The sequence below is a fragment of the Dicentrarchus labrax genome, unplaced genomic scaffold (assembly GCF_905237075.1).
Source record: "Dicentrarchus labrax unplaced genomic scaffold, dlabrax2021, whole genome shotgun sequence".
NCBI lineage: Eukaryota > Metazoa > Chordata > Actinopteri > Moronidae > Dicentrarchus > Dicentrarchus labrax.
The window spans coordinates 2,147,938-2,167,302 of NW_026136707.1; the positions used below are offsets into that span (position 1 = coordinate 2,147,938).

At 41.4% G+C, this 19,365-nt stretch overlaps 1 protein-coding gene across 6 annotated transcripts in view; it reads left to right on the forward strand.

The window, feature by feature from the left end:
• The window catches only part of sema6e (sema domain, transmembrane domain (TM), and cytoplasmic domain, (semaphorin) 6E), a 147,670-nt gene that overhangs the window by 103,823 nt on the left and 24,482 nt on the right, over positions 1-19,365 (forward strand). For all 6 annotated transcript variants that reach the window (XM_051405911.1, XM_051405916.1, XM_051405917.1 and 3 more), the window contains 3 exons: positions 2,437-2,613; positions 3,019-3,156; positions 11,385-11,462. In XM_051405911.1, coding sequence (XP_051261871.1) covers positions 2,437-2,613; positions 3,019-3,156; positions 11,385-11,462 — 393 coding nt within the window. The remainder of the gene's footprint in view (positions 1-2,436; positions 2,614-3,018; positions 3,157-11,384; positions 11,463-19,365) is intronic.

A 19,365-nucleotide genomic window follows, 5' to 3' on the forward strand; every position in this document is an offset into this window, starting at 1 on the left:
AGAGGGAACCAAAAAGACCCAGCACATTGGAGGTCACCTGTACCTGTCTCCAGCGTTTCCGTATTTAGACTTTAGGTCTAAGGGTAAAATTGGAATAGTCAAACAGCAAAGAAAGCGTCCACCAAGACGACGCCAGCAGCTCCCCGCATCCACACATATCAAGGTCACTGAGCTGAGATTTTTGCCTATTAAAAATGACTCACATACTGTACAGTGCAGAAACATTCAACAGTCCAGCTTTTCTCTGTTTTATATATAAGCAAGCAACACTGAAGCCAGTTATTTTCTAACTAAATATTAATTAAGATAAATAGGAGAATCGTTTTGTCGATAAAACTTCTGAATAAATGTGAAAATGCCACAATTTAACCAAAGCGCAAGGTGAGGTTGTCTTGTTTTTGTCCAAAACCCCAAAATACTCCTTTTACAAATATAAAACAGAGAAAAGCATGTTTGGTGTTTTTGCTAGATAATATTAATTAAGTTTTAATGAAAGTTGTCAAAATGTGGATTCATTTTGCAGAATTTGTGCTGATCATCTAAAAAATGAATTTATTGTTTCAACTCGGAATTATATTTTCATATCTATTCCTGAGTTTGAAAACTTTTTGCAGCTTTAATACCCCATTGTAATTCAGTGTAAATCAGAAATCTGTTAGGCTGAATGTTTCCTGCATATTACTGATTTAAACTAGTAAACCACCTTACACATCATAAATCATTAAAATACATGCAGAGCTCTTGTTCAGACGCTCAGTTGGTTCCTTTGAGATCTCCATTGACTCAAATTAAAAACATAACCACTAGCTGGATGTCAGTGTTATAAGACAGGCCTTTAAGAGAAAATACCAGGGTCTTTTCTTTAATGGTTAGTATGCAGGTATTATTTTCCATTTTCAATAGCAACATAATGTACCGGCAGTGTTTCCACACTCCGGGCTGTGATTGGTATCGATGAGTGAGCTCAGGTGGAACACACAACCTTGTCCCTCATTAAAACTCATCGAATTTGTTCAGCGGTCGATCTCAGCCCACATCAAAGATGAGCCGCACAGGGAGGGGGTCTTCCACGAGCACCGACCCGACCTGCAGACGCTCCTCTGCAGTTCCCATTGAAGCGAGGAAGTCACTGATGTGCGTGTGTGTGTTGTGACATTTGCGGATCCACTGATATCAGATGATGATGGGGTGAATGTTGAATTGTTGATAAGTGTCACAAGTGTTTCAGACAGCACCGCATTAAACCTCAGACATGGATGTACATGCAGCAGATACACATCACAGATTCTTAGCCTTAGACACACACTCACAGACAGTATACAGGAGCCTCCTCCATGCCTCCTGAAGCAGAGCCAGGCTGACAGCCAGCCAGACACTGCAGCGGCTCCACACTGGGGAAACAGGCGCCGCTTCGCATCTGGCACCAAAAACATCACATCTGCCTCGCCTCTCCCCAGAGAGGAGCTAGATAAATGAAATCTAACCAGAAGCGCATCACGCAATAGTACCAAGTCATTGCGGGGACGTGCCGGTCAAGTCCATGTGGGTAAACACACCAGTCTCCTTGGGACCATCTGGGAGGGACGGAGGGAGAAGTGAGGGCACCGGAGCCGCCACTTTTATATAGAAGAATCTAGAAGGGGATGTGAGTCCTTAAAAAATGTGTAGGTTGATTAGAGGAAGTTTGTTTGTTCAAATCCCAGGGCCAGAGAGGGGAAATGCAGGCAGATAAAATGAATGAGTAAAGCTTATCCCTCTGTCAACAACCACTGGACTGAAGGTGCCCTTCAGCACAGCTCTTAATCCTCAACTGCTCCAGTGGAGCCAGCAGCAGACGACGGTGGTGATACTGGGCAACTCCCAGGTGTGACTGTATGGAGCTAGATGAATATGAAGCGGGGCGGTGCTCCAAATAAAACAACAGTTGACTGGACTTCTCATAAATACAAACAAAAAACACAAAACTGGGACTCAAAAGGAGACTGCAGTGTGTTGAGGAAAGTTGCTAAACAACAGGAAGGATGGATCGATTGAATTGCTGTGGGTGGATTTATAGATGGCTAGATGAATTAATAGGATGAAGGGATTAAAGTATGTAGGCGCTAGAAGAAGGGAATGGTGGGTTGGTAGATGAAGTGATTGATTGCACACTGATGCTTAATACAATGAGCTCAGTGTTCGCCCACTGTTTGTTTTGTTTACCATGGGAAATCGACTTTGACAAAACAAAACAACAATGTTAAGATGCTAACCAGCACATTTGCCATTGTTAGCTCCCTCTAATTTACGTCACGTTGAAGTGAAGTGACAGCTTCAATTTAGAGGAGCTTTTCTACCGAGCGCTTACTTTAAGTCAGTGAGTGTGTTTATATTGTATCTTTTCCACAAATATAGTTTTAATACAGTGCATCTTTTTCTCTTTTTTTTCCTATGCAGATTCAAGTTGACCCAGATAGCGGTGGACACGTCTGCAGGGCCGTATAAGAACTACACAGTGGTATTTCTGGGCTCAGACAACGGCCATGTGCTGAAGATCCTGGCCAGCACCGAGGGAGCCAACGCATCCTTCAGCACCCAACTCCTGGAGGACATCGACGTCTACAACCCAAACAAGTCAGACAATCTGTGTTTTCTATTTACATGTTGATATTTTTGGGTGTTGGTTCTGTTTTTCCTTAATTGTTTTCCAGCTGTTTCTTTATTTGGTATCTTTCTTTCTGTCCACTTTAGCTTTTTCTCCTCCTTTCTGTGTTCTGCCTTGATCTGTCCTGCCCACCCACTCTTGGTCTATTGTAACACTTTGCATCACCCTGTACAGCTAGAAGGGGGGCTTTTTCTTCTGTGTCTTCTTTGTTTTCCGACTGCACATCTTGTGAAGTCAATCTGCATGGAGTTCGATTCACAGCCGGCTTTCTGTATAATTTTCAGACTGTGCCAGTCGTCTGCAGTGCTGATTTAAAAATGAAACAAAATCGAAAGTGTGTGATCTTGACAGTTGGTGTTTTTCTGTGTTCCTAGATGCAACGTGCAGGCGGAGGACAGGAGGGTGCTGGGTCTCGAGTTGGATCGGGATCATCATGCGTTGTTCGTGGCATTCTCCAGCTGTGTGATCCGTGTGCCGCTGAGCCGCTGCTCTGACTACAGCACCTGCAAGAAGTAAGTCACCTGTAGAGCAAAGCTTTTCCTCTGTCACACTGGGGTTGTATACCCTTGTGCTGAAACAATTAGTTGATTAAGCAATTACTTGATTAGCAACTGAACACCTCTAAATCTGCCAGAAAATTGTGGATTGCCTTCCTCAGGTTGTATCTTGTGTTCATGATTGACGGTAAAGCGGGGTAAAAGGGTGAAGCTATCAATTTACCAGCCGATCTACGTTCCAGCCCTCACATATGGCCTTGAGTTTGTTTAGTCACCTTCAGGATATCCGAAGAGGCTTGAAGTAGAACCACTGCTAATTCCTGTTGAAAAGAGTCGAGGTGGTTTAGCATCTAATCAGCATGCCTCCTGGATGCCGGGGACCCCAGGGCAGACCCAGAATACACTAGAAGTATTATAGCCACCATCTGGCCTGGGAACATCTCAGGATCCCCCAGGAGAAGCTGGAGGATGTCGCAGTTACCTCACGTAGCTTGCCGCCACTGCAACCTGGAAACACATAAGCGTCTGTTCCAAGGCTTTCGGGATCTTGAGATGGAAAATGTTCTCTATTTTTTGACAATTTATAGATTTAGCAATGAATTCATTAATACCATTGTCCGTCTTCTGTTTTAAGAAGATTGGTGATGGCCAGTCAAGTCTTGATTGTACAATAAGATTAAAATGGGGACAAAACCTGGGAAATGGATCAAATGGAGGAATAACCATTTAAATCAGACTTCTACAGTACAATACACATTTGTGTATTCCAGTCTCTGTCTGTCATATCAGCTTGATCGTCAGTGAAAATGTCCTGGAAAAATCTTGGAAAATATCTCTCAAAAAAATAGTGGGAACCCTGAAATATCTTGTCACATGTAAAATAAATGTGTTCCTGTAGAATTTACCTGCAGGAGATCTGAGAACAAATTAAGCAAAGGTAGCACAAAAGGGGGAAGAAAATATATTTGGAAAATGCAGGAAATTTGTCAAAAGTCATAGAAAGAAAATGAGTCAGAGATCTAGTAACGTTTCAAAATCAGCCTGAAGATTGAGACCACTCTCAGTGCTGCAGCCCAGAAATGGTGCACGAATGTATGGTTTTCTCCCTGTGTACCAGGGAGAGATGGCACTAACACTGCCAGGTAACTCAAGTAAAGCAGTATCAATTTCCTCTGCAACTACCAATTTAAGAAATGTGTCCACTCATGATGCTGTCAGAGACTTCTGGACAAAAGCCTACCAAATAGCAGATGTTATGCTATTATCTGCCTGGTTCATGGAGTTGGTTGGGCCCACTTTCCCCCAAAAAGCACTCTGAGGTTATTTGTGGTGTTGGCAGGTAAGTGAGAGTAAGATTAAACTGAGCAGCAGGGAAGTATGGTGTGGCTGCCATGTAAGAAATGATGTGGTTAGAGGCATGGTTCAACATTTCTATAAGCTGATTCTGATCTGATTCCTGCCTTTCTGCCTCCACAGCTGCTGACAAGAAGCGTTTTTAGTGTGCAGTTTTTGAGTTTCATGTAGGATCCTTGGGGTTTACAGTTGGCACGGTAACTGGTGAGCTCTGGAATTAAAGGTCTAGTGTGTAACATTGAGGAGGATCTATTAGCAGAAATATAATGTAATATAATACGATATTCATAGGTCTGCTTTCATTAGTGTATAATGAATATAAGAATCGTGTCTTTGTTACCTTAGAATGAGCTGTTTTTATCTAAAGAGGGAGCGGGTCCTCTTCCACAGAGTCTGCCATTTTAAAGTGAGTTTCTACAGTAGCCCAGATCAGACAAAACAAACACTGGCATATACTGGCACATACTTTCTCCAACACACTTGGAAGGCTGAGCTGTATTCAGATGGTTGCAGTCTGTGACTTCACCACTAGATGCCACTAAATCCTACACACTGGTCCTTTAGCAGAGGAATATTCTTTTGAAATAGTAAGCACAAATGCCCCAAATTTACGTGTTCCTCATTCTCAAATGTAAGAATTTGTTTGGAGAAATCAGGCTACACAGAAAATCAGACACATTTACATACACTACTGTAACCTGGTTACTGTAAATGTGTGTCGACAATGCAGCAGGCCAGTAATTGGATTCCTCCAATACCCCAGACTTATTTTGAAACCATTGTTAATTTCAGTTTTAGTCTGCCTATGTATGGAATTATTCTGCATTCAAGGACACATCGCTGCATGCAATTATCTCCTCTTATTCAGCTGCTCTGCCGTTGCAGTGATACTTTCCGTTAGAAGTCTCTAACGCACACGCACTCTGTTATGGGCAGTTTTTGCTATTTTTGTACATTATACCGAATGCATAATAAATGACTTAAAATTTTTAAAAATAGCTATAATAACACAGTCATTTTCAGTATGATCATCAACTTATCGCCTCATAAACACAGTTCCCATACATCACTGTCTGGTGTAAATGGTACAAAATGGAACCTTGAAAGTGCTGCTGTCAAGAGGCTGACATTGCTTTTAGAACAAGTTTATGAGCTGAGCACAGCAGAGCCTTCGAGCGTCTCTCTCTGTCTACAGCCTTTTGTTTTGTCAGGCGATGTTTTAGCCCCAGTTAATGTACTTGCTCCCCAGCTTCGGGATCTATTTTTGGGGGCTGTGAGGAATGTTGGCCCCATGCATCCTCCCCCCTTTTCTCAACCCCCTCAACCGAGAGGAGGGATTTCTCCTCAGCAGCACCAGGGAATACATATACCCCCATAGCATGCTAACCCCTCATTGCAAAGGCCTGGAGAAGCTCTCAGCATCGTTTACTCATAAATTGGATCCAGCTGATTGGCCGGGAGCCAGCTATGGTGGCCGCCATGTTTTTTTCTGAAGCTGGAGGAGAGAGAAGAGGAAAAGAAGGAATAGAAAGAAAGCTTATGGTCCAGCTACATCCTCTGATCCTTTTTAGAGACTAAAGCTACAGCACACCTCATCCTGGGATTAGGGGCCCGGTAAGCCTCATCAGCACTGGCCAGGAGGTCAGGTTTCAGCTGCCATATCCTCCTTCACCACACCGATGAATCAGTCTCCCTCCAGATGAGATTTACCCCATCCCTCTGTTTTCTGCCTCCATTTTCTCTCAGTCTCTGCATTTCTCTCACTCTTGGCTTGTTTCTCTCTCTCGCCCTCCCTCACTGCATCGTCAGGTTTCTTTTTTCACTCGAGGCCCTGCTGCCAATATTAGGTTTCAGAAAATGTTCTGTTTTCAACAGCGGCTAGGAACTGTATGAAATGGGAGTTTTAATAAAAAAATACTATAAAAGGGCAGAAGAGGCCCCAAACTCTGAAATTCTGTAGATCCAGGGATTTTCAGCTCCAGTGGATATTTCCCTTTTTATATTAAATTAATGACTGCTTCAAGAGAAAAAAGAATTATGTTATTTTTACTGTCACCTATAAAAAGTACTGTTGATACTGAAGATTTAAGGCATCTATGCCTTATAGGATCATTCTGGGTTTTGGTTGTTTCGGTCATCATTTCTGTTGGTTATGATGTACTTATTTAAGTAATCCATGAAACTGGGAAGATGCCATCACTGCGATAAAGTACAAAACGGCAAACACACAGAAACCAGCCAGACCAAAAGACAGGTTTGAAACAGTGTTACCAATTATCTAAATAATTCAACAAGTTCTCCAAAGAAACAAGTTTTTTTTAAGCATTTCCTGATCTGACACCGCTTTGGTTATGGGTTTGGTGTAGGTGTAAAGATGTCTTGGTTACAATTACGGGAAAGCGCAGTTTGTGTTAAAATACCTACTCGCTTAAGGTTAGACAGTGATCTATTTATTGTAAATAGAAACCAATACATTGGCTGTTGGTAGGAAACGGAAATGAACAGCAATCTCTCGTGTCAAAGTTGTAAATTTTGTGGACCCATCCCTCCACCCTGACCTCCTCCTCTGTCAGCTTTGTGGCTCGACATCAACCACAATTCCTCGTTTCTTCTGTTGCTGTCAGCACATTCATAGATCTTGACGATTAACTTGGTAAGGACAATGATATTATTAGCTATATAAATAATGTAGCATAGCAGTATTAAATCGCCTATCTACTTAAAATGATTGTTAATAAGTTTATTTTATATTTCTAAGATGGCTTCTTTGTGTTAAGTTGTTCACCAGCAGCGTCATCTTAGCTGAAACCGTCTCCAGAGGACTGTGTTACTCCCAGGATATTGGCTAAATGACAGCTGGAAGTTATGAGTCTCGGCCTCGGAAGCTTTATAAATCCCTTTCACCTCTCAGCAGCTAATGGATGTTCCTTACTCACTGTGGCTGCAGGCAAACATACACACCTATCTGTTCATCATAGCATGACAGAATGTGAGCAAGGGTGCAGAAAAGAAGTCTGAAATTTTAAAGAGCGACGAGGGACACACACAAACTCACATCGTATATAAACTGCAAATATGAGAACAATGTCAGACAAAGAACGAATGACTTACCAAAAACCACAGCTGGACACGACTGGCCTCTTTTCCCATAGTGCTTCAGTGTGGAGTTTCATTCTTGTCATGTAACTGTATTCTGTGATGGAGAGGAGGAGAGGGAGGCAGAATGGGGGCATAGATGCATATATACCTTATGGCAAGTGAATGAATAATTTATTAAAGCTGCAGTGTCACATACTGGCAGCCATACATGGGGGCAAGAGTCATTTTAGGCCCTCGATGCCCAGAGGTCCTGCATCAGTCTGTGAGGCTCTGAGAACAAAGAAAAAAAGAAGTTCAGGGGTTGTTATTTTTATAGTTGTTTTTTTTGGGGGGAGGTAGGAAAAAAGAAAGTTTGTATTTTAACTCTGAAATTTTCTCCCACTTCCGTCACATGCCAATTTAGTTTGTACAGATAAAAGCAAAATACAGACAAACACAATTTAATACAGTAGTTCAGCAGTAAAAGGCAGTTAGATGAAGCTCACAATGTTTAGTTTTTAATTGACTCTTAGAACCATCAATTCAACTCAGCGGTCATTTTAAAAGCCTTTGTTTTCATTGTTGTTGGGTAAATGTTCCATTAAGTACCTCATACCAGAACTTGTGGTCCCTGCTGCATTACAGACTGTGTAACAACATTACAGACAAAATTGTACACTGGAGACACAAATCAGATGAATTTAGACTATTGACTTTTGACGTGAAATGACTTGAGCCCTTAGATTTGTGTATTTCATGTGTTTTCATATCTCTCTCATGATGTTTTTATGATGTGTATATTGTTTGCGATGCCCTCACAGCACAAATCACTCACATTTTGTGATAACAAAGCTAATCAATCAATCAATTCTATTGACAGCTGTGAAACTGGTGGCAAAAAATGTGTCTATACCAACAGCTCAACACAAGAAAGTCATCTCTAACACAGACCCAAAGACGCCTCGCATGATATTTTATGAGCCACAAAGCCACTGTTGAGTTGAATAAACTCTGACGGTCTCAAAAAAAACAAACTTTATGAGGTTCACTAAATCTGTATGAACTGCAGGGTATTTCCATTATTATAGAGACTGTCCTCCAAAGAAAAACAGCAGCATCAGTTGTTGTGAAATTGCTGTAAGCGACCTCTGTATGTTTATATGTGTTTGACAATGCCAGTGAATCATGGCTGTTGTCTGTTAGAGGAAAGGCAGAAGTACCATGACGAAGTACCTAACGAAGAACTGGGTGGTGGAGCTCGGAATGTATGGCTGGTTCAACATGCGTCAGACTTTGACGTGCAAATTGCCATTTTGGAACACACTGACAAATGGTGTGTGCCGATAAGGGCGTGAGATCCCAAAACGCTCACATGGATTGTTCTGGAAGGCAATGATGTATTTTGCCATTTTGGAGGGTGTGTTGTTGTTATAAGCTGTCCCGTTTATTCCATGCCTCTCCAGATCGCGTGTTGGCTGGTGTTCTGATTATTGCTATTCTTGTTTCTCTAAAAGTGAAAAGAATGCTTCCATACATACAGTGTGTGGGGAATACTTTGCATGCATTTATACTCAGTTCCCAGCTGCAGATGTGGTGTAGGGAATAGTTTGTGTTGATTTCCTTCTGTTCTGTTAGAGTGACACACTGATGTGCTCTCTGCGGGATTTCTCTGTAATGTTTACAGACTGAGGGTAAAGGTGGTGTAACACCTGCACACTCAGTTTAGATAGTTGTACATAATTTTAGATATTTAAAACAGGTCACAGGAGTCCTCATTAAAACTCATTAAAACTTGTACTTGACTGCCGTAAAGGATTTGGTTTGACAGCGGCACCACCAGCTACCTGCAGATGTTTTTTTTTCTGTTTGTTTGTTACTCAGCAGAACAGGCTAAAAGCATCACTAAAGTGACTGTAGATTGGCAGCAGGTAAACATTACTGTCGTTTGTTGTGAGTCTTTTGTCAATGTGTGCTTTATGCTCATTATGTTGGTGCTGCTGGGAGAATACCACAGACCTGCAAAGAGAAGGTTGTGCAGTGGTGAAAAATATTGGTAATTCACTCTGGTGTTGTTTTGCAATTACACAGTGGCAGGATAAAGAGCAAAAGGATCATGCAACTCATTCAAGAGTGCAGGATTTAAAAACCGTAGACTTAAATCAAACATGAGGCAGAGACTGACAGCCGATCAGCCGAAGAGTTTAATCAACAGAACTGACATTTGTGGGTCTCAAAATGGAGGAAAAGCACTGAACGCTGTGATTCTGCTGGGATTTTATACTGTAGGGAATGTCACTCATTGCTGCTGATGGTAGATAATGCTGACTTCCTTAAATTGAAGAAGTAAACAGTTCCAAGTACACTCAGCATGTTATTCGCTTAATCACAAAAACACACATGCATACTGTAAGTAGGAGCAGGTGATTGACTCGTCTGCTGACCGCTAACGTGAGTCTGGGACAGTGCTGGCTCTTCACTCAGAATAAGGTCATTCATGGTTATTCAGTATGACTGCACTGGAAACTTAAAGTGCAGCTGATGATGGCCTGAGTGACCTGCAGTGATCCCTGCTCAAAGGTGCACAAATCATAATGCATTTCAAACTTCTATTACTTAACCTATAATCTTTTAAACACAGTTTTATATTGTATGTGTTCATTGGGGCGTTACTCAGAGAGTGACGTTGCCTTGTTGTGGCGTCGAGTACATAGTTTTGTTTGTTTGTTTTATTTGGACTAGAGGGCAGACCTCCTGTTGCAATGGACACATATAGACTGAGACTAGAATCTATTAGATAGATGATGATTTGAGATTTAATTGATTAACTAAAACAGTGGATTTTGTTATTCTCTATTTTTTTCTGATGCTGTTTGTTTACATCAGTTATTGTTTGTTATTTTAACACAAAAGCAGAATGGGACCATTTTTTTCAATTATTATCAACTGAGAAACACAAAGTGCAGAATTGAGTTAAGCTCTTCAAATATCTGCGAGTAAATACTTTAATGGTCAAAACAATTATGGATTTGGACTTTAAAGCCTGTAAGAGATGCAGGAGAGTACAAAACAAACTCCAATTGTATTCTCTTCTATTGAATAAGAAAACAAACACAAGTGCTAACTCTCATCAAAAACTAATCTGATTGCAATCTTCCCCTCTGTCTTTTTATATGATCATCTGGATTCATCACTATGATGGCAAATGCGGTAATGTTGGCTGTATTTGTTAGTCAATGTTTGTGATTGTTAGCAAACATAACTGATTACATATTTCATTCACACATAAAAACACTGCGGATACTATGATTTGTAAAATGCCAAGCATGTGTTAGCATCCAGTCAAAGATGCCAGCAAACCGTGTCGACATATCAGTTTATCTGAATAAAAACAAGATCATGGGAGTTAGATGAGGAGTCACAATAACAACAATAATAATAATAAACAATAATTTTGTTTTGTCAGTTAGAGATGCTCGATAATAACTATTTGTGCAACTTTTCTCCACGCTTACGGAAATGCAATGTTTTCAAGTTCGAATTTACTGTTTTATTTCTTGGTTGTTTGTTCCTGTTCTGTCTGTGCTTCCTGGGACATTTTCAGTCACACAGTTCACACCGCACTACGCACGAAGCTTATTTCTCCGCTCCGTGTTCGGGCAGAGTTGAGGAAAGTGATGAGTGTTTTTAGGTTGGTGGCAGCGTAGTTCCTCATCCCACGGCTAACGGCTGCTGGGCTCAGTGTTCTTCACACCCGCTGCTCTCCACAATTACTTCCATTACTGACCGCCTGTCTGTCTTTGTTTGTTGTGCAGAAGCTGTCTGTCTTCACGGGACCCATACTGCATTTGGCTCAAGTCAGGAAGCTGTGCCACTGTCTCACCTGGCTTCAAGTAAGACACACACACACACACACACACACACACACACACACAGACACACACACACACGCACACGCACACACATACACACAATTGGTAATGACACCCAGTTTATAGTTATTAAAGGGGAGAGCTTACAAATGTCAACCCAGCCATCCTTACAGCCATCACTGCTGAATGAATGTTGACTTTGAAATGACGAAAAGTGCATGCTCAAAAATTGCCTGTCACATTGATTCATCCTAATGTGGTGCACTCAAGTATGGATATATTATTAGACAATTTTGTCAGTTTTTACTGTTCTGATTATCATTTAAAATGAATTGCAATCCACACAGGGTCTGAATTGCAAGCATTTCTATCAATTCTAAAGTTGTCAAACATCCTTGGAAGAACTATGCTCGGGTCTGCAGTTGGTGGCTGCACTGTAGTAATTATTTGATCCAACGAAATGTGGTGCAGTAAATCCCAAACAAACTCAGGAATAATATCCGACAGCTAAGTATCTACATTCTCACTTCACTGAGTCACTGGTGCCAAAGGCTGTATGCATTATACAAAATCATTGGTGTGTCTTTAGTGGGGGAACTTTTAATAAACTGATTATTGTGTGAAGGTGTTTAATTTGACGAACTTCGGGTGCGGAGGATCGCAGTTATAAACCAGAAATTTTAGACATGCTAAATTGAAAATGGTGAATCACAAACATTCAAATATTGTTCAACTTTATTTTTAATTTTTGTGTATATAACAATGCACAAGACATCTAGAATATTTCTATTGATGGAAACTTCTTTGGTTTGAACGTTTGGAGCAAGCAGATATAGAAAACTAAACGTGTGACGGTATCAGACTGGTTTTCCAACCTTAAAGAGACTTACGCGGAAAGGAACAGGACAAACTGGATGTTATGGGATTAATTATCCCAAAATGTTCACCACAGAGGCCAGAAAAGTGTTGCTGCCCTGCTTACTGGCATCAAATATTTTTGTCGATGTTGCTCCTCTGGTCACAGTTTTTCGTTGAGAGCTCAACACCTTCTTTAACATCACTGGTTGGGGCGTAGCAAGAAGTGCAGCATGCTTCAAACCTTCAGCCCATTAACGTTGCAGAAGCAATTTTCTGCCCGATGTGATTCATTGTTGATTCCCCCTTTAACACAGAGGTCTCCAATCATGAACCACCAAGGGACAAAAGTGTGCTGATTTGCTTTTTAATCAAAACACTCCAGCAGGAGGTTTCAGCTGGTAATTCTTCTCTGGATGAAGTTGTACTAATTAGTGAGATCAGCCACTGTGGTGTTTGGTCAGTCTGGAAGCACATGGGTGGACACAGCTATATAAAGACATTATTAGTTCTCTAACTCACAGTCACAGCGGACAGATTTGTAAGTTAGTCAATAATGTGTAGCCAAGCAGCCACAGAAGCAATAATCTCCATATCTCCTCTCGCTCCTCAAGTGAGTTGTTCAGCTCTGTGCACATCAGCTGGACCTGCGTGCACTGCCGGGGCGACGCACTCCTGATAATCAATAGCTAATCTAGAATTAGACAAGTGGGCAACGTCAACATGATGAATATTTGACCAGCAGTTTTTACAAAAACACTTTGCTGGTCCCATTTGAGACCCACAGCACGTATCCATTAACAAAGTTATTCACAAGTTCCCAAAATGCATCCCATTCATGAAGAACAACTTTATTGGTTCTGTGAGAGTGGAGAAAGTGGAGGAAGAGTAGATAGATCAGTAGATCATAAAAAAAAAAAGACACAATTTACTTATCTATTCTAGAGAGCTGGAAGGGAGCCATTTAACACTGGGAGATATTGACCTGCACCCTGTGGTGGCAAATGCAGGGTTTACATGTGTGTGTGTGTGTGGTGTGTGTGTGTGTGTGTGTGTGTGTGTGTGTGTGTGTGTGTGTGTGTGTGTGTGTGTGTGTGTGTGTGTGTGTGTGTGTGTGTGTGTGTTGAGGTCCAACTGACCACTTCATTCAGTGTCTAAACTGACCGTCTCTACATTTGCAGGTTTTCATGCTGTTTGATGTGCTGCCGTAGACTAGCTAATTAGCTGCTGTAGCTAGCCTCTAAACTGACGTTATCGGTGCAGTTTTCCCCCCCCGAGGGATGTTTGTCTGGTCGCTCATTCAGCAAGGCAAGGTGCAGTGCAAGATGTGTCCACGCTTGTAGATAAGACGGAGACATTATCTAAAAAAGCTAATATGGGTTGCAGTTCAGACTGAAACATCTTAGCTGCTAGAGTTGCCGTCAGCCAGTGACAGAACGGGAGGAAACAACGAGAAGAAGAAGAGGACAATGCTGAAAGGAAAAGGCAGGGATTGGTGATATGACATTAAAGTGCAAGCAACAGGCCAGTCATTCCTGCCTTTTTTCTAAATCTTCTTCTTTCTCTCTCTCTCTCTCTCTCTCTCTCTCTCTCTCTGTGTGTGTGTCTCAAAGCCTCGTGTCATAAAATCCAAACTGATGTTGGGCTGCATGTGTTTCAATCACACAGCGGTGTACCGCTCTGTCTGGCAAAATGGGGAAGAAAGACGAATAGGTGGTTGGATGGACAGATGGATGGATGAATAGGTAGACAGATAGATGGATGCAGTTAAGAGTAAAGGGAGGAGGAGGAGGAGGAGAGGCAGTTAAGGTACTATTTTCTCCTCCTGTGTGCCTCCTGACAGTCGAGGACTTTGCGTGTCCCTGTGTGGTTGATGTACAACCTGTTCCTAAATCACCACGCTGGGTGTGTTTTCTCCTCTCTTACCTCTGTGTACATTGGTTGTAAACTGTGTGTGTGGAGTTTTCTGTAGACTGACATCCCACTACACTTACGCTCCCCCTCCATCACACACACACACACACAAATAGACCACTTCCACTGTCGACTGGCTTTCAATAGATTATTCTGACGGCTGTAAAGGTGCAGGCCTGGAATTATTGCATATGCCCTGCTTGGCCACCCAGACGTATTACTTTCCCTGCCCCCGCACGGACATGGGCTAATGGGATTTTTTTTCTTTCTTTTAGATCCATGTTTCGGTGTGCCCTCTTTATGTTTGTGTTTTTGGCAGTATAATATTTGGGCTTTTTCTACTTAAATCGTTCTATCTTGTGTTTCCAACCACCATGAAGAGAGGACATTTTGGTGGTGTTTTCAGGCTTCTGATTTTAAAGGAACACTTCCACATTTTGGGGAATAGATTTATTTGCCTTCTTGCTGCTCTCTTGGCCGGGCACAGTGACTTCCTGGAGTCAAACAACCAGCTGTTTCCACCTTATTGGAGACTGGAAACAGCTTGTTGTCTGGCAATCTCACAGTGACGACAAGGCTCCATGAATAAATCAAGAATATACAGAATACTCAAGATATAACAATGTTATTGATCTTCTCATCTATAGGCATGTATGCAAATAAGCATATTTCCCAAAATGTCAAAACTATTGTTAATGAAACTACATTTTCAAGTTCCCACTGAAAGTCCATCTTTTGAGTATCAAACTCTCAACCCCTGTAAACTTGAAATGTGTCTCTGTAGCTTTGGTGAAAGACAGCAGTTGTCAGCATTTATTCTCAAACCACATCATTCATATGTGCAGAAAATGTTCCAAAAATTCATTTACTCCTTTTAAAGGATTAGTTAGACATTTTTGGAAATAGGCTTTTTCGCTTTATTACATAGAGTTCTCTCATATCTGTCCTTTACAAACAATATATATGATAATAGAAACAAGGCGAAACAGCTTGCCTGGCTCTGTCCAGTGATAATAAAGTTTGCCTACCAGCACCTCTAAAGCCTACTAATTAACACTTTACATCTCATTTCTTTAATACATACAAAAACTGAAGTGCAAAAACGACTGGTCACCATTTGGGGGGGTTATCTTCCAGACTATTTCTTGGCGAGGAGCCGCTACTGCCTGGAGTCTCTGCCAGTTATCTGTTCAAACTGTTCCTCGCCAAGAAATACTTACGCTAACAGGCTGCTGGCTGTAGCCGACATTTTGAGTATTTACCAAAATGTCCAACTACTTCTTTAATTTCAAGGTTCAGGTTCAGGTGTGCCACATATTGTTATTTTCAGTTAAGTCTCTTCAGTAATGCTATCATTGGACCTTTTTAGTGCTGGTATACACGTTCTCTGAATCTTTGCAAAAAAGTTTTTGCTTCCAGAGGGAAGGAGTGGTTGATCTGATTATCTCCTTCCTGTTGAAATGCAATATTGTGAGGATAGGGGTCATTTAATTAGTTCAAAACAAGCAGGATATCCAGTATTAAGGCTTTAATTTGTTTGGAAATCTTTTTATGGGATGAAACTTTTCTTTATGCCTCCTGGTGCACACTGAGATAATCATTAAAGATTCAGTGCTTTTAAGGAAGTAAAAGTAATGAGATTTTTGATACAAAATATGCTTTGGTTTATTTAAAATGTGTCCGTAATAAGGCATGGAAAGTTGGCAAGAAAGATGAAAAAGTAGCGTTTGATTTTGTTGTGACTTTGAGGAGTGAGTTTTAGGATTTGAATTAAGTTCAGGGTTAAGGTTGTAATTAAGATTAGGGTTTGAGGTTAAGAGTTCGTAGCTGTCACTGGAAAGTCCTCACAAGTACAGCGATATGTGCTTGCGATGGAAAGAGAGAGGAAGTGCCGATGTGGCTTCACGCTGCCGAAGTGCTCCGAGCTGCTCCTGAGGTTTGATTTATGAGTCGGTGTTTAGCGTGCAGGACAGAGCCGCACTGGAAACCAATGGGCCAGAACGTGAGAAAGATCGGCCAAAATATCCTGTCCAGACTCAACTATCAGCCCCCTGCCAGAGCAAGAGAAAAGTATGGACAGACAAAATAACAAAGAATAAGAGGAGAGGGGGGAAGAAGAAGGAATAGAGGAGAAAAGGAGACAATAGAAGGAGATCAGAGGAGGAAGATAAAGAGCAAGAAATGGATGTAAGGAGAGGAGGAAGTGTTAAAGACAGACAAAAGGAAAAGGAGTTAGAGGTAAACAAAGGAGAAAAGGGTGAGTGAGTTTTATCAGACTGATTCCAAAGTGCAGAACATCTGTTTTTCATTTAGATTTTTCTATTCAAGAGAAGTGTGCTCAGGCTGCCTGTGTGGCTCTATAGTAACGTCAGATTATCAACCTGCATTAAGCGATATCTTTATATATTCATATAATATCATTGAAGGGAGGTGAGGAGTGGGTGGTGAAAGAGGAGAAAGGGAGTGAGGATGATAAAGGGACGGTGATGGGACGAGAGAGGAATGAACTGATGTGAATCAGGCAGCAGAAAAAGAGCCTGACCAGAGTTTGAGATGAAGCAGCTCAAAAGTCATCCTCCTCCTGGGACTTCCTGCTCTCTCTGTCTCTGTCTCTGTCTGTCTGTCTGTCTCTCTCTCACTGTCTCCTCTCTCACATCACTCTCTCATGGACTATCAGTCTCGTTTTTTACCCTCCAGTCCTTTCTCATTCAGAGGTGGCATCAATTTTAATGACTGATTTGTGGCAGATCCAGAGGATAGGAGAGGGAGAAGAGAGAGGATTCACAGCCCTCTGTCTCTTTCTGTCTCTTTCTGTCTCTTCGCACCTTGAAAGATTGTGTGGCTGGACGGCTCGGCTTCATACTCTTTCTCTGTGTTTTAGTTTATGTGTCATCCATTATGCATTTGACATAATCACTGTCGCCAAAGCACAATGCCAAAACAAAGGACGGCCAAGGACAGAGGATGGATAAAGATCCTAGAACGGGATCAGCTTTGTACTGCGAGTTAAAACACCTGGCTGGCAATATTCTTTGTTTTTGTTATTGTCAAAAGAAATCCCATGAAAAGACCAAAAACCAAGAATGTGTTAGTCCATCTCTCAATACTTTATGACTTCCCCACTGTGTCTGTGGCCCCAAGCACTGCTGAAGCAGTTTACAGATGTATAGTTCTTCTATAGTACTTCTCAAAACAGCTGGATTCTGGGTTCATAGGTAATGTTGCTCAAACAGGGGTAATAGTGCATTTGTTGGAGACCATTATCAGCCATGGCTCACGTGTGATAGCATTAAGATGGTTTCATTCATGGCATTGAAGAAACAGAAGTGCGGCTCATTCAAGTGTTTTTAATATATTTTAGACAACAATGGAGCTCTATGGCACAGAGGAATAAAATGTATCAGACAATATCTCAGACAGTACTTGGATCAGTTCACTGTTGGTTTTAGTCTTTTCAGGGGATTTGTTGACAATAAGAAAAATATAGAATATCACCTCACTGCAGTATATATCGGCTGTATAGTCATACTCACACACACACACACACAAGGGCCGCCTGAGATTTGTCAGCTGAAGAATCAGACTTTAAGATCTAAAATCTAAAATCCCACTTGAACCCGAATGCATCACAACAACAAAAACAGGCCAATGTGTGCATGTTCTGTTGTAATGTTGGATGGAACTGTATGAACCATAAACTCTGAACTTCAGCTGACCTGTGGCTCTGTGGAACTGACACCGGAGGAATTTGATTATTAATTAGCACTCACTCACAGCACAGAGTATTTTACCCTTTTGAAAGTTTCTAAAATAGTTAAAGTAAAGAGTCATGTCAACGGTCCGGGTTCCAGGGACAAATATCAAACATGTTTCAAATAATCTTAATGAGAAGGACGGACAGTGACTTGTTCAGAAAACAAACGATTAGCGAGGCATTAAACACCACATATTGTATGATTTTATCTCCCGACTGTCAACACCAGCTTGGACCGATGCGTCATGATGCCAATTATAATCGGCCCTTGAATCATAATTTGTCTCCTCAGCCTTAGGAAACAAACAACTGAATGTCATGTGGGATTTATTTCCCAGATTTTATGTCTCTTGCAAAGCACTTTGTATCCTGTCTCTGAAAAGTGCTGCGTAAACGAAATGATCATGTTGACATGAGTTTGTTTTATAATTAAAAATGGCCAGGCGGGATATCGATTTTATTCTGCAGATCAGAGACAAAACATTTCTAGCTGTCCTGCTTTCATGTTTTTAGATTAAAAAACAAATCTGTATTCATTCTTCATGTTGTCATCTAGGCTACTTGTGAAATCATTATTTGTGCCTGCTCTCTGTCTTGTTTACGGACTCTCATCTGCAGGTGTTAATTTGTTGTGCAGATACTCACCTTCAGTGAATACATCGATGTGGCATGTTATCTAAGGTTCAGTCAGAACTGCATTCATTAAAATTAAAGGCCCCGCCAGCCAGAAATGTTTTTTCTCAGATTTTCTAAATGAATCATCATCATTATTGTGCCACAAAGCTCTTTTTTCTTATCAATGCAAAGATATAAATAATGATCCCGCAGTGAAGCACCTAAACCAGATGGAGGGACATTCGGTTTGGTTTGTTTGGCCAAGTGAGACAGACAAGGCCTTTAATACTCAGATGGCAGAGTCTGCGACTGAAAATTCGACTACCAAATAATTTTGTGATGCAGTTTTGTTCAGAGAGTGTAAGTGAGCCAGATACAGGACATGAACCCAGACTGACGCGGTTTATGGGGAAAAGCAGACAGATGTTGGTATCTGACAGCCAGCAGTTCCTTGTGTTTGGAAAGCCGAGCAGAACAAAATGAATTCTTGCCTGATGGTCACGTTCAACTGTTTATTCATGTGCATGAACACCAGAAAAGGTCAATTATGGTGAAGAGTGCCGGCAAGTCTGGCACGTTTGTTCAAACGTAAAGGTGACCTGTCATCCTACTAGTTAACAAAACTCTGTTTACAAGCTTTGGTTCTCTTCAGCACACAGTGTAAAGTCCCTCTCAGCTCAACAGTTGTGTGTTGCATTGTCCGCATTAAGCAGTCAGCACTGAGCATGCTCGGGGATTGAATTACAATCTGTGTTGATCACAGTGAAGCTGTTTTCATTATAGTGT